This window comes from Littorina saxatilis, linkage group LG3 (genome assembly GCF_037325665.1).
Source record: "Littorina saxatilis isolate snail1 linkage group LG3, US_GU_Lsax_2.0, whole genome shotgun sequence".
Lineage (NCBI taxonomy): Eukaryota > Metazoa > Mollusca > Gastropoda > Littorinimorpha > Littorinidae > Littorina > Littorina saxatilis.
The window spans coordinates 47596573-47612221 of NC_090247.1; the positions used below are offsets into that span (position 1 = coordinate 47596573).

The 15649-nt window shown below is 43.6% G+C and overlaps 1 protein-coding gene across 2 annotated transcripts in view; it reads left to right on the top strand.

The window, feature by feature from the left end:
- Positions 1-15649, top strand: part of LOC138960797 (transaldolase-like) — a 54252-nt gene that overhangs the window by 15557 nt on the left and 23046 nt on the right. For both annotated transcript variants that reach the window (XM_070332452.1, XM_070332451.1), the window contains exon 2: positions 456-579. In XM_070332452.1, coding sequence (XP_070188553.1) covers positions 456-579 — 124 coding nt within the window. The remainder of the gene's footprint in view (positions 1-455; positions 580-15649) is intronic.

The window sequence follows — 15649 nt, forward strand, 5'->3', positions numbered from 1 at the left end:
AATAAAATTTGATGACGGATGGAAGTCTGGAATCCTGACAGGAGAGCTGGGCGAAGCAAACCGCTCACTGATTAAAATTCATTTAATTATTTGGCACACTTTCAGAGCAGATTTGAGCAAATCATTGCAGGTGTTTCTAAATTACAGTACAGTGAATGTCCCTTGAACTTTTTAAGGTCCAAATCATCACAAAACTGTCCAAAATGGCACCTTAGGTATACTATCGTTAATCACGCTTCAGTGTTCTTGTTTTCATATCAGTGAGCATATGATGTGTCCAAGAATTATGTTTCAGACACTCATTTCTACAAACTTCAGGTGTTCCTGTAGTGGGAGACAGTTATTATGAGTACCTAATGGATGCATTGTATAACTCTTTGTGTGTTTGAGAGAGAGGGAGAGAGCTTGAATTAAATCAATGAATGTACCTTATGTCTCAAACTGTGTGGTTTCAGCAATGAAGAAATACAAACCAACGGATGCAACCACCAACCCCTCCCTGATCTTTGCTGCTTCCAACATGCCTGCCTATCAGAGTCTCATCGATGATGCTGTCGCCTGGGCCAAGGAACAAGGAGGGTAAATGCTCTTTTTACCAAATGATTGGACTTCTTCTCCTGGCAACTTTTGCTAGCTTCCGTTGGATTGATATCTTACTTAGCATTGTTGCAGAGTGCAGCGGGAGTTTAGTATCACTATCAGGATTTAGTTACTTTAAGTGACTAACTTTTAGGTAGCACGAGCAGTACTATCAGGCATTACCAAATCGTCCGCCCGGTCGCCAGGGGCGAGTAAAATATGCGCCAGGCTAGGAGAAACCGACTAGCAGCTCGCCCGGCTGGCCAGTGAAATTTCTGGTCAAATGCAAAACAACTTTCGGTTGTACCATCGAGTTTCAAAGTCATTGAAATACTTTACAATACAGGAACATCCGTCATCTGCAAAAATGCTGCCATGTTGTATCGAAACGAGAACGTCAGGCTCCTATCTCAGATGCTCTTCTGGCATTTTGTTGTTCGCACTGCGGATGGGCTGTTTGTACTGTCGCTACTGATTTCAATGCCACATGTCTATCACCAGGTGAACCTGCATAAAAAAAGTTGATATCTCTGATGCCGAAAGGAAGGAGAAAAACAAACAGTATTAAAAAGGGAAAAGATCGACCATTCAAAGAACACCGGCGAGTTCGATGGAGAGACGACGGTGGGTTCTATTTTGTAAAAGATTTCGAAGAACACAGAAATACAGAAATAACGCATTTTTGACAGGAACATCGCTCAAACCGGAAAATATAAAGTCGCATGAAACATAGATTGCTCACAGTTTGAGTGCAAATTGCGTGACGAATAGTCTAGACAAGATGCCAGCTGTAAAGACTATTTATTGCTGACCACAGCCCAGTTGTCGATTGTATTGCCACTATTTTGTGTGTAAAAATAAACCTGACAGTCAATCATACTATCACTGTGTAGTCATTTTTGTGTGTGGTACCAACGGGCTAGTGACATTTCTGACAGGCTAGCGACTTTCTTGCGGTTACTCGCCCGGCTGGCGAGTTCTGAGATTTGGTCATCCCTGACAATACATTTTAAAGTTAAGCTTCACTTTAGTTCAAGGTGTTACTTCATAATTAATGTAGTTGTATATGGCCAAGAATCTGTCACGGCGTCGAAAGAAGGAAAGCGCCCGCTTGAATTATTTGGCAGGCTCCTGCTAGCTTCTAATAAACTTTTTTTGCAAAGAACATTTTTGTGTTGGATGAAAGAGGATGAATAGACGAACGTTTTGGTATAACATGGTGTCAAATTTATGCCGTACTAGATGAATTCCCGCTTCGCCGGGTAGAAGTTGAGCCGAATACCCGGCTGCGCCGGGGACCCGGCTTTGCCGGGTGTACACCGGCTTTGCCGGCGCACCGCACGAAGGAAGGGAAATAAACGCGCAAAACACTGGAGAAGAGTAATACCCGGCTTCGCCGGGACAGTGACCTTCTAAAAATAGTATAACGGGAATATGGATTGAGCGTTGTCGACAGTGACCTTCTAAAAATAGAAACGGGAATATGGATTGATGCCACACGAAGGAAGGGAGATAAACGCTGAAAACACTGGAGAAGATAAGGAAGAGTTACTGGGAATGGATCCAGAGAAAAACCAAAATCGGTTCAGCGCTGCGCGCTGAGAGCACGTGTTGAAATATCTTATCGAGCAGGTTGTGTCCGGGGTGTACCTGAATATGCCCACCAAATTTGAAACAGATCCATCGAGAACCTTGGGCGTGCATCGCGGACACACACACACACACACACACACAGACACACAGACACAAGTCGTATATATATATAGAAGCAATGAATAACAGACTTGTGATTCCAACCTTACCTAGTCATTCTGGAGAGAAAAGCGTTACGCGATTTTGGGTGCTTTCAGTTTTGTAAGAACTGTACTCCGAACACCTGCGCGACAGGTAAATCCTTCATACAAACCAGACAGGAAATGAATGCAGTGTTTAATGAGACCAAAAATGAGCTCGACGGAGCTGCCAACTTCGTTTATTTTGCTTGGAAAAGTGATGCGAGATGTACGTTATTATCCTTGTGTCAATTCGGTATCGGTCAGTCAAACGGTCGTACAGTCCGCGGTAAATGTAAGATGGCCGCCAAAGATCGATTTCGAGGTTCACAAAGTCTAAGTCTAAAAAAATATTAACAAAATTGCTTGCAATGCATGCTTTGTCTGTGATTCGTGAAAATCGACACGATTTATTGATTTTGTGTAAAGAAAAATTACTTATAACCAAAATAAAACGTTCTTGTTTTGCCGAGATGTTGTGACGAGCGTGACATAACTAGTCTCCCTTGGTCATTTGAATATGATCTATCCATGACAACAGGACTTTCACACCTACGTTCGAGATGGACGAGCCCAGCCCTACGCCTACGGGTAAGTGTGCATGGTCGTCATCCAAATAGTAACGTACATACTTTTGAGAATGAAACTGCTATAAATCGAGTGATTTCTTACGAAACATGATAAAAACAATGTTTGAAAGGAAAAAGTATTCGTACCTGAATGATTCAGTCGAAAATCGGAGGCAGTCGGGCTTTTGAATGTTCGCTAGGTTGAATATGGTTTCAGATTTGTTGTAAATGTAACGTACCTAGAATTTATTCTGCATTTCTTGCTTAGGACAATAGATTCTTAAGAAAAAGCATTTTTTAGGAAGTAGCATGGTTAACATTATCAGGGAGTAAAGAAAACCACGCGTTCCATCCCGATCTGGCGATTCGATTCATTGCACGTTACTTTACTACAAGGCTTTCGTGTCAGCTGTAACGTACAGTTCAAAATTCCTCTTTTCAGTTTTGGTGGTGAAAAATGTACGGTTTGCAGAATATTTTGTCACTAAGCTTTCAAAATTGACTCCTTTCATCCATAATTAAGCATTTTGGGTTGATATCTCCGAGCTTCGTCACTTTCACCCGCCGTACGTTAGTTTACCATATCGATGTAGTGCAAAGTAGCGTACGTTTCTGTCTTTGTCGAATCGAGTGTTTTCTTAACTTTTTTGATGTAAGATTTGCGTGATATATGTTAAAGGCCAGTGTTACCAACTTTGCTGAAATTAAAAACGCCGAACACCTGTGGTTTAGTTGGTCACATCACGTACGTTTGTTCACAAAAAACGCTGGCTCTGACCGGATGTGTAAAGTGGCGTACATACGCGCTACACGGAATGTTCCACTTTCCCCCACCGAATTCATGGAGACTACACGTTTTAGGATGTGGATTTTGCTTGCCTTCCATAACTTGTCTTCCTGGCTGTTGCAGTTGGGATTTTTTTTTGGGGGGGGGGGGGGGGGGTATTGTGAGTTGGTGTAGGTGTTAGTGGTGCTTCTGATAGGTCTTTATTTATATATCAGAGCTTGCTGCAAATATTCTTAGTGTTATTTATTTTCAGGTATATGTTTGTTTTCATAGGACCAACAAAACAAAAAGATTGTTTCCAAATGAGATAATTAAAAAGTGGACAAGTGAAAATATTAAATTTTAGGATTTTTTTTAAATTTTTTTTTTTACTTTACATAAAATGATAAAGACAAGTTTACATAATAAATTTTAGGATTAACTTTATTTTTATTTTAACCATGTGGCATGTGCATACACTTTTTTAATGGCTGGATTTGTGCAAGAACCATGTCACCTGGAGTTTAAACAAGTGTTTTGATCTGGAGGGGTGGATAGATGAGTGCGGAGTCAGACACAGATGATTTTTTAAAGTTGAGATTTTGTATTTGTTTTGTGGTTTCGACTGTTTTCTGTGGGGAGAGAGGTATTTTTAGTTTATAAAAAGACATATTGTTACAACGGAAGGAAAGTTGTTTGGCAGTATGTCTGAACATTGATTTGCAATTGCGAACTAGGTTTTGTGAAAGAGATGACATCATGGCTGTGCTGTAGTGTATTAAGCCTTGGTATTCACATTCAGCTTTACATGTGAATTATTGTGGGTATTTTGACACACATTACTTGTAATAGAGGGGCATTTCAATGTTTTCACCACAGCTGTTCTTCATGAGTTATAACAATTTTTAAATTCTCTTTGCAGATGATGATGCTGCATGATCAGCAAAGGCTACGTTTCCAGCAGCGAAGAGATATGTGGTCCAAGTATTTCCACGACTGGATCAAGATTCTTTTCTGTATTATGGAGCGACCAATAGCTACAAGCTGAGAGTCAAGCTGCGACCAAGAAGAAAGTGGTTGGATGACGAATGTTTAGAAATGCTACTGCCTCCAAGTCCAAATACAACCAGACCCTACAAATGCATGAAGCTCTAAATACTACTTCATCATTTTGTGAACAAGAGAAGCAGCTGTTGGTGCAGTACCAGAGAAGTTTCACTGGTGACAGGAAGGAGAATTACAAGTTGAACATTTGATTAAGGCAGCAACCTTTCTTCGCCTGTACCAGAGGCAGAGGCGGGCCAACATGTCGCAGTAGTCGGTCATGCAACGATCAGAAGTTTCTTGGTGTAAAATAACATACCATCTGACCACACTGGGTCGGAAACAACACAAATGCAACAGATTGTACAGCATTCTGGGTTGTTTGGCCATATTTCTAGTCTAGTTGATCATATACAGTTGTTTTCAGTTCACCATGTATTTTAATTTAATATTTTCCACTTGAACATAATAGTTTGAAATGGCTTTGGTGTAAAGTAACGTACAGCTTAGTTGTTCTACAAGTTATGTCTCCATTACTTATTTCATGATAGTTACTTCTTACAACTACTGAAAATCACTCCTGATAACATTCCCTTTGTCCATATCTTATACAAAAGACTGATTAAATTACATTCTTATCCCAACTCACATATAGCAATTAACCCTGGTTCAGTGCTGGTATCGCTGTACGCGTCCCCTTGGTAACAAGGAAGACGCCTCTAAAAAAGAGTGACCGAGACCCGTAAGGGTGTCTAGGCCAGCCCGGAAACGAGGCTGCCTTCCGTATGCGCGCGCATACTCCGCCATATGCATCATTCTAAAACTCAGCGTCAGTGAGACTGGTCGCTTTTGATGTACGCTCTGGCTGTTTCAGCCGTTGTTACTTAGTCTTTTTGACTTTGTTTCGTTCCTCTTGGTCTCTTCTTGTCATCTGGACTTCACAACTATGTTGAGGTGAGGTCGTTCCTTGTATTTTGCTTGATTTTGGCAGCATTGTTGGCCGTATTTTGGACTTGCAAAATTTTTTCAGAAATTTGTTCGTGAGTCGATTTTCCGTCATGGCTGACAATGCTAAGAAGAGGTCAGCTTCTTAATAGGTAGCTGCTGTGCCCTCTTCTCCTAAGAAAGCTTTTAGAAAGTCTAAACAATCCGGTCTAGGTCCGTTTCTGTTGTAGATTCTCTTGCTAAAAATCTTTTGATGTGTTGATTGTGTTACCCGCTAAGCCGGTAGACAAGTCCGCTTCCATTTTGTCTACTACATGTATGTCGATTGAAACACTCGTTTGGTACAGATGGGTAAACCGGAACCATGCGTCTTTGTTATTGCCAGTATGCTTTTGGATATTGGCAAAAATGGCCGACTTCCGTAGCATTTTGCTTTGATGATCGGAGGAGACCATCCAATCACAGCCCCCGAATTCCCCCACGTGTCCATCAGAATTTTAGCTATATAGACCCATCCAGGTTTCTATCTGGGATAAGACCATCTTTTCACTTGAACACATACAGTACCAAAAATCTACTCCCTATCTTCTTTCCGTGCACTGGTGACTATTCCGGAACCCCCTTTTTTGCCGGCTAAGCCTACGGATTAGTCCGGTCTCGGTTTTAAACATGTTGTTACTGGGCTTGCGTCTGTAGACGTGGCCTCTTTGCTTTTGACTTTAAGTTCACAGGTTTCTGCTTTGGAGGCCGAAACTTCGTCAACAAAGGCAGGACTACGTGCTCTCCCGGTCGGGGTTGCTGTTTGTTCGTCGCTGGACAGTGGTCGTTCGTCCCCTGCTGTGACCTTTACGAGGGCAGATGTGCATGCCTCTCAGGAGGGGAGCTCACGGTTTCCGGCGTCGGTTGGTTCACCTTTAGGTGTTCCGTCTTCCTCACAAGGTATGTGGACTACACGAGTAGCTGGGTTCTCCAGTGAAAGTGTAGAGCGTTGTCTTGAGAAAGTAGCCTCTGGTGAAAGCCCAGGCGAAAGTTCCAACCCATCTGCTGACATTAGCCGCTTAGTCGGTTGGTCAGTGGGTGCTAGGGGCCCTGACAAGCGAACAGAAGTTCCTATGCTTCCCGCCACGTCAGTAGACAGTGGCCAGGTTGAAAGGCTTCTGCTTCCGCCCAGGGGGCAGGAAGGGGTGCGTCCACGGTGGTGGTGTAGAGCGTTGTCTTGAGAAAGTAGCCTCTGGCGAAAGTTCCAACCCATCTGCTGACATTAGCCGCTTAGTCGGTTGGTCAGTGGGTGCTAGGGGCCCTGACAAGCGAACAGAAGTTCCTATGCTTCCCGCCACGTCAGTAGACAGTGGCCAGGTTGAAAGGCTTCTGCTTCCGCCCAGGGGGCAGGAAGGGGTGCGTCCACGGTGGTGGACGACATCCAGCTTACTTGCCGTTCAAGTTGTCCAGCGCAGTGACGTGGGCAGCGGAAAACGGCATTTAGGTATTGTGGAAGTTGGTGGACCGCGAAAGGCGGGGGTCACCTTCCTGATTGCGATTGCGAGCATGAAGGAAAGGATAACGAGGATACTTCCATTTGAGGGTGCGTCCACGGGGATGGACGACACCCAGCTTAACTTGCCGTTCAAGTTGTCCAGCGCAGTGACGTGGGCGGCGGAAAACGGCATTTAAGTTTTGTGAAGGTTGGTGGACCGCGAAAGGCGGGGGTCACCTTCCTGATTGCGATTGCGAGCATGAAGGAAAGGATAACGAGGATACCTTCTTATGAGGGTGCGTCCACGGGGATGGACGACACCCAGCTTAACTTGCCGTTCAAGTTGTCCAGCGCAGTGACGTGGGCGACGGAAAACGGCATTTAAGTATTGTGGAAGTTGGTGGACCGCGAAAGGCGGGGGTCACCTTCCCGATTGCGATTGCGAGCATGAAGGAAAGGATAACGAGGATACCTTCTTATGAGGGTGCGTCCACGGGGATGGACGACACCTAGCTTAACTTGCCGTTCAAGTTGTCCAGCGCAGTGACGTGGGCGGCGGAAAACGGCATTTAAGTTTTGACTGGAGGGGGTGGTTGAGAGCAAAGCTTTACTTCCTCCACCTCTATCCGGTTTGATGACTTCTGGAAGTTCGGAGGAACAGGATGTTCACTTCAGCTTCCGGGAATCGTTGTCCATTGCCCTGGAGTTGGCAAATGGCCGCGTGTAGCCGGGTTCTCCGGTGAAAGTGGTGTACGTTCGCAGGAGGTAGCACGCTTTGTGCGGCGAAAGTTCTGAAACCATGTCTGTTCTTCCGCTTTCTGGCGCACGTTCAGCAGCGGCTAAGAGCCCTAGGCAACGTAAGCTTCCGCCCTGGGGGCAGGAAGTTGGTGGGCTGGGTGATTCTTGGGTTGACCATGCGAGTCTCTCTGGGGGTCACTTTCCTACCTTTGATACCGAGCAGGAAGGAGAGGCTTATGAGGGTGCGTCCACAATGGTGGATGGCACCCAGCTTATCTTGCCGTTCAAGTTGTCCAGCGCAGTGACGTGGGCGCTAGAAACGGCGTTTGAGTTTTGACAGGAAGGGGTGGCTGAGAGCAATTTATAACTTCCTCCACCTCTTTCTGCGTTCGGCGACTTCTGGAGCGGAGGAACGGGAGTTCACTGCCGTGGCCGGGAATTGTCGTTCATTGCCCTGAAGTTGGCAATTATCTTTAAGTTTGACTTTCGCTTCCTCCAGGGGGGCAGGAAGTGAGCAGTAGGGCTGATTCTTTGTTGGAGATTTAAGTCTAGCATGGAGTCAGCTTCCGGATTGCACGGAGGTGCATGAAGGCTGTTCAGTTTAAGGTGCTCCTGCTTTTCCGATTGTTGGCAAGTTTTGCCTTATCGGGATTGGTGACTGGTTCTCATCATTTCGATGTTCGTTATGATGCTTGAACAAGAAGAGGAAATGGGGAGGCTCATACTTCAGCTATGTCGCGGTTCGCGGCATTTTGTAGTTGGTTTGAGCTTTCTGAGGAGAATCTTCGAGTGTTGTTCTTAGATCCTCTGGCGGGGTCTTCTTGTTCTTGCGGAAGTTTTTCGCAAGCAAGCCTTCTTTGTCACCACTACCTTTGTGGGCAACGCTCGACTTTTTGCCTGTGGTGGTGGTGCTTTAGCTTGTTTCTTACGCTCAAGTAGCGTGTCACTCGCGGAGCGCTTTCTGTAGGCTTCGGTTAACTCCAAGCTTAAGAACTTAGGTTCTCTTGTTTTTCGTTCTATGGAACCGCCCTCGGGTTTGGTGAACATCCATCTGGATGGTGATAGCAAGGAGAAACTGTCTGTTAGATCAAGATCTCCTAGCTCTGGTAGATTGCGGCATCATTTCTTTATGTTTGGCTTTTTTGAACAAAACTTGCTTTTAGTCTCTCGCTTGGGCGGTTACGTTTTAACAGGTTACCTTTGTGGTCCGACAGGACTCAAATACAAAGGATGTTACTTTGCCGTTTTTACCTGAGAGTAAGCCTCTGCCCTTTAGGTATTTTTCTGTTGGCTAGAGGTGAATCTCTTTCTTGTTTGAAAGTTCTCTTTTTGAGCCCGCTTCTATGCACGCGGGTTCTCTAACTAAGAGAATCTCACGGTAAAAGGGAAAGCGCAAGGCAGGCCTTGGCTGTTTTTCGTTTCCAAACGAAAAGCTTCAGGCTGGCTGTTATCCACTTTGGGTTTTGGCTCCATACCCTCGCTTTCACAGGGCTCTTTTTGAGATAGTTTGGGCGACCTGTTGGTCGCACAGTACGGGTCTTTGCAATCTTGGTTTCCAGACCTCTTTAGGCTGGCAAGAAGGTATCTTTGCTTTCTCACATTGGAATTACATGAATGTCTGCTGTAAGGGTATACTTGAGATACTTAGGGGCTTCTGCCTCAACTCTGGATTTGGTTCAGAGTTTCTGTGTTCTATGCAGAAGGTTTTTTCTGGCTAGGTTTGCTATGGACAGCTTTTTGGAGTAAGACTGATCTATGGTACTTAGGTTTCCTTCAAAATTTCTGGCAAGTAAGCAGAATTTGGAGAATCCAGCTTCGATTCACAGCTTAAACCTTTTAGCAATATTCTGGCTCCTCTAGAGCCATATTTAGCCATTTGATCATTTCGAGTTCAATGATTTTTCTAACTCGCATGGATCTTTTCAGATTATTGATTCTAAACAGCTCTTGTTCTTATCTTTCTACTCCGTCGCTTTTTAACCTTGAACGGTTAGAAACGACGTTAAACACTGGTTAAAGGTAGAAAGAATTTCTATCGACTTTGGTAGAGGTAATGACTTACTTAAGTCAACCTTAGCTATATAGACTGCCACATTGTTTAGGCATGCCTTCAAGTGGTGGCAAGGAATTAAAAAGGGGGGGGGGGGAGGCGGGGCAGTCGGTCCTCTCTCTTCGGGTGGCGCGGACTCAACTTTCCTCTCTTGAGCAAGTTTATTGATTTTGGAGATCCTGATGTACATTTTTGTCCTGTTAGAGCCCTCAGCAGATTTCTGTTTCGGACTGTGCACACTCGTTTGGAGACTCAGAAACTTCTTTTTATCTCATTCACCATGGTGCGGTTTAGAGATATGTCGAAAGTCTCGTTAGCCAAGTGGGTCTCCACCATAGCTAGACAAGCTCATGTCTGGTGGCAGAGTCAGGCAGGGAATGTCAGGGCAGTCTTGCCCTTTACTACAGCCAGGCCTCATGAGGCAAAAGATTGGGCTTCCACTCTGGTTGTTCTTTGTTTTGGTCTCCTGGCAGAAGTTCTTGAGTCGGCTTCCTGGCTGTCTTGAAATGTTCTTCATTGATGTCTATCTCAGGGATGTCTATGCCTTGAGACAGGATGCGTTTCCGGGTTACCTGCTCTGGTAGAGGCAGGACAAGATCTCGATTCCTAATTGGGTAAAGTGCCCTCCAACCTTTAGTAGCAATCTGCTATATGTGAGTTGGGTAAGATATGTAATTTAATTAAAAATTTTAGTAATAAATTTTCATTTGATTAATATACTTACCCAACTCACATCGTTTATTCCCTCCCGCCTCCCCGCTGTGGGGTTTATATATGTCTAAAAAAGGAGTGAGTTGGGCTTCGTTTTAGAATGATGCATATGGCGGAGTATGCGCGCGCATACGGAAGGCAGCCTCGTTTCCGGGCTGGCCTAGACACCCTTACGGGTCTCGGTCACTCTTTTTTAGAGGCGTCTTCCTTGTTACCAAGGGGACGCGTACAGCGATACCAGCACTGAACCAGGGTTAATTGCTATATGTGAGTTGGGTAAGTATATAATCAAATTAAAATTTATTATTAAAATTTTCAATTTAGTATGCTTTGAGGTTAGGCACATATTTGGTGTAAAATAACGTACATCTGGCCATACTACTTCTAAAAAAGGACAAATGCACAAGTTTGTGCCACCTTCTGAGCTTCTTGTTTTTCTTTCAATTCTGAATTGTGGCTCTAAAAATGATATGAGCTCATGTTTTTGTGATTTTGTACCTTATCATTTATACAGGCATTGATGAGACTAATCGTTATTGGTGTAAAGTAACATACACCTTGCACTTTAATTTACAAGTCTGCCATGTCATGCATCATAATCACACCTTTGACAATTTTGAAAGTGTGGGGGCAGTGTTTCTTGAGATTAAGACATTGTGGAGCAATCTAGATGATTGTATTCTACCTCTGAGCTCGTTTATGTGCTTTTTATGGTGTAAAATAAGTAACAAACAGGTTTGCCGGTGATTTTTGGGTCACATAGTCGTCTTTTTAAAATAAATGTTCTTTATAACAATTCAGAGCTAAAATCTTTTTGTTCCTGTGTGCATATGCTGTAGTATGGCAGTATGTTTGGTCAGTAAGAAGTGAAAAACTGTGTACTTTGGTGTAAAGTAACATACTGACTGGAGCAGTTGTTTTTAAAAAGGCCACATTTCTTTCTGGATTCATATTTCACAGTAATCAATGTCATCCCTGCTTACAAGGGACTTCCACAGATGTGTTTGAACTGAAACTAACCAGAGAATTATAACGGCTTGTGGTGGAGTGAACTTTTGTTTTAATTAGATTGTACAGATTTATGCAGTGAAGCTGTTTTTATTTTGTTAGCATGATGCTGCCTGGAATAAGACTCTCATTAGTCTTAAAAAAGAATATGGGTACTCCTTAAACCTAAAATACTCACCAGGCTCCGAAGAGATTAAGCATGGGGTGAAGTTTACACATGTAAAGTGATTTTTGGTGTAAAGTAACATACAGCCACTAAACATCCTGGCAGGCACTGATTATAGACATCTGACTTGCCATGTTTGTGGTAACAGTAGTACCAAACACAAGACTACATGACTGCTGAATTTTAATGGGAAAAATAACTCGGGGGAGATTCCATGATACTTATTGTATGTGTTTTGGTGTAAATGTAACATACATACCTTAAGTGCTCGAGGCACTATACTGACCCCCCCCACGCGGCCCATACCAATAAAAAGTTTTATTCTGCTAAAAAACACATATCCTTCCTTACCCACAACAACACTACCAAGATAAAGCAAGTCTAAAAAATGGTGTTTGTGTAACACTTTTTGGACACACTGACAGATTCCTGTGTGTGAGTTAGTATATATATATATATATCTTGCCCATTGTAGTCTATTTATCAATTGTTCTGCAGCCTCTAAGTGTGTGTTCATGACTGTTTGAAAAATCAGTGTACCAGGTCATTATTGAATGTTATTAATATTATTGCAAGAATTGTTAACACACTACAGTTTTGTTCCCAGGCCTCGGTCATTGGTCATTTATTCTCACTTTTTGATCTGATGCATTGTTCTGACCCCAGTCTGGTGGAATAGTTTTGACACACTTCTTTTGTGACATCGATTTTTTGCAGCCAGGACATTTTGACGATATATATTTTGAATCCTGGTCCGACTGTCTTATTGTCTTCTGTGTTTGGGAACAGCAATGACAACTATGTGTGTTTTATCGACTTTGAGAAGGTATTTGACAGTGTGGTTTGAGACTATCTGGAACATCCCACGACACTATGGTACCTGGAATTGTGGAAAGATGGTGAAAATCATCAAGCAGCTCTATGATGGTTTCTCGTGCCAAGTTACCTCCAATAGGAAGCTGTCGGAAGAGTATCTGATACCCCCCGCGGGTTAGGGGGAAGAATTTACCCGATGCTCCCCAGCATGTCGTAAGAGGCGACTAACGGATTCTGTTTCTCCTTTTACCCTTAAGTGTTTCTTGTATAGAATATAGTCAATGTTTGTAAAGATTTTAGTCAAGCAGTATGTAAGAAATGTTAAGTCCTTTGTACTGGAAACTTACATTCTCCCAGTAAGGTCATATATTGTACAACGTTGCAAGCCCCTGGAGCAATTTTTTGATTGGTGCTTTTGTGAACAAGAAGCAATTAACAAGTGGCTCTATCCCATCTCCCCCCCCCTTTCCCCGTCGCGATATAACCTTCGTGGTTGAAAACGACGTTAAACACCAAATAAAGAAAGAAAGAGTATCTGATCACTACAGGAGTCGGACAAGGGTGCCTGGTGCCACCTTTACTATTCTTCATGGTTCTTTACTGGGTCACCAGGGTTGTAGTTAGGCGTCTGACATCGGACATATACCGATGAAAATCCCCAAATGTCCGATTCACATTGCCGCATGTCGGTCAGATGTCCTATCGTTTTAGCCTGAGCGTGGTCATTGTCCGATATGTACTCCATTCCTTCGGACAGCGCGATATTCGTTAATTTTCATTTTCAAGATACAAATCTTATAAATGACCGAACGTGTTCAGCTGACACTGAAGTTGCCAGTGCCGCATGCTGATCTTTTCTTTTGTCGGTAATTCCCGAACCGTTTGCGGTATGCGCCGTTTGGGTATAACCGTCTCAGTGCAGCGCTCTGATCTAAAAATAGTGGATTATTTTTAGATCAGTGCATGCTACAGGAGTACGGGAGACAACTCCAACTGACTAAATTTGTCGTCTGCTTTTGTTTTCGATACAAGACGAAGCACTGAATTATGCCGCCGAAAAAAAAAACTAAAGCCTGCAAAAGATCAGCAAAAGCTGAACACGTTTGGATTTTCAAGAACAGGGGAAAGCACAGCGGCTGAGTACTGAACACCAAGACTGGATGATGCGCATCCAGATGGGAGGGCCCTCTTCCGTGGCCGGGAACTCTGAGTGGGTTGTCAAGGCGGTTGACAAGTGGCGGTCAGGAAGCCAGACTGAGAGAAAGATCTTCTCAACAGCTGACAGCAAATTTGTTTGTTTGTTTGTTCGTTCATGGGCTGAAACTCCCACGGCTTTTACGTGTATGACCGTTTTTACCCCGCCATTTAGGCAGCCATACGCCGCTTTCGGAGGAAACATGCTGGGTATTTTCGTGTTTCTATAGCCCACCGAACTCTGACATGGATTACAGGATCTTTTTCGTGCGCACTTGGTCTTGTGCTTGCGTGTACACACGGAGGTGTTCGGACACCGAGGAGAGTCTGCACACAAAGTTGACTCTGAGAAATAAATCTCTCGCCAAACGTGGGGACGAACTCACGCTGACAGCGGCCAACTGGATACAAATCCAGCGCACTACCGACTGAGCTACATCCCCGCCCGCTGACAGCAAATGAAGCAAAAGACGCTTTCAACAGCTCCAATGATGTAGTTACCTGTTCTTTTTTTCATATATTCTGTCGAATATCTTCTAGTCATGAAAATGCAACCCATTAATGATCATTTGTTTTCATCTTCTCAGTATTTCATTAGATCAAACCGATCATTTTGTTTTTCAACTTTTATCCAAATCATGCAGTTTGTAATCAAAGTAAGAGCTCTGAAGTTGTTCATGTTGGTTTCTTTTTTGTGGTTTCTTTGAAACTAAACAAATACAACATTATACGCACACTGTGTTGATGTATTTACTATATTATGTGTGTTCTACAGCGCGCGCGCACGCGGGTGTGTGTGTGTGTGTGTGCGTGTGTGTGTGGGCGCATGACTTTGGAACAATTCCATGGAATGTGTTATAAGCTGTTTGGCGCAAATTCATAATGTCCTATTAAACTTTCTGAAAGCGGTCAAATGTCCTATTGATGCTGAAGAACTCAGGACATTTGTCCTATAGGTATGAATTTGTAGCAACATCCCTGGGTCACATGAACAGCCAATGCCAGCTCGGAGAGGGCATCCAGTGGACTGTGACTAACAAGGAAATTGGAGGACGTGACCTTTGTAGATGATCTGGCTTTACTCTCACACCGTCTGAATATGCAGGAATAAGTTGATGTCTTGGGAGAGACTGCACAACATGCTGGCCTTAACATCCGACCTAGGAATGCATGAAAGTCTTACAAACAACTACAACTACAAACAACAAGCAGGAAGAGCCAGTACAGATTGAACTTTGAAGGCAGAGCAGTGGAAGTTGTCAACGAGTTCGTCTACCTTGAAAGCAAAGTTAGAAAATCGGGTGGTACAGACGAGGACATCAAAGCAAGAATCAGGCAACTCCAATGTGCCTTCAAGACCCTGTGACCTATCTGGAGATCCAAGGTAATTTCTGTCAACACAGAACTACGCATATTCGGTTCCAATGAAAAATCTGTCCTACTGTACCGATCCGATATCTGGCAAGCCACCAAAGCCAGTGTAAACAAAATTGAATCTGCTCGACGACTTATAAGCAACCGGTCACATCTGGGAGGAAAATTACAGCCAAGAGACCGGAGGACAACTGTTGAGGCTCTATGCTCCTAACAAGAAGGGAAGATGATTAAGTCAAGTCATTACAGTAAAACCTCCCACTAACGACCTTGAAAATGTCCAGAAAAATCGGTCGTAAAAAGGAGGGGTCTTTATTGGGAGTTTGGGAGGTATAATGTTTTTCACAGTTGGGAAGTTCCGTCTTGAAAGTTGTGTTCATTATCCCATTTCTGTTACCATTTGATGTGCATATATGGATTAGCATGATGTATGTGCATACACC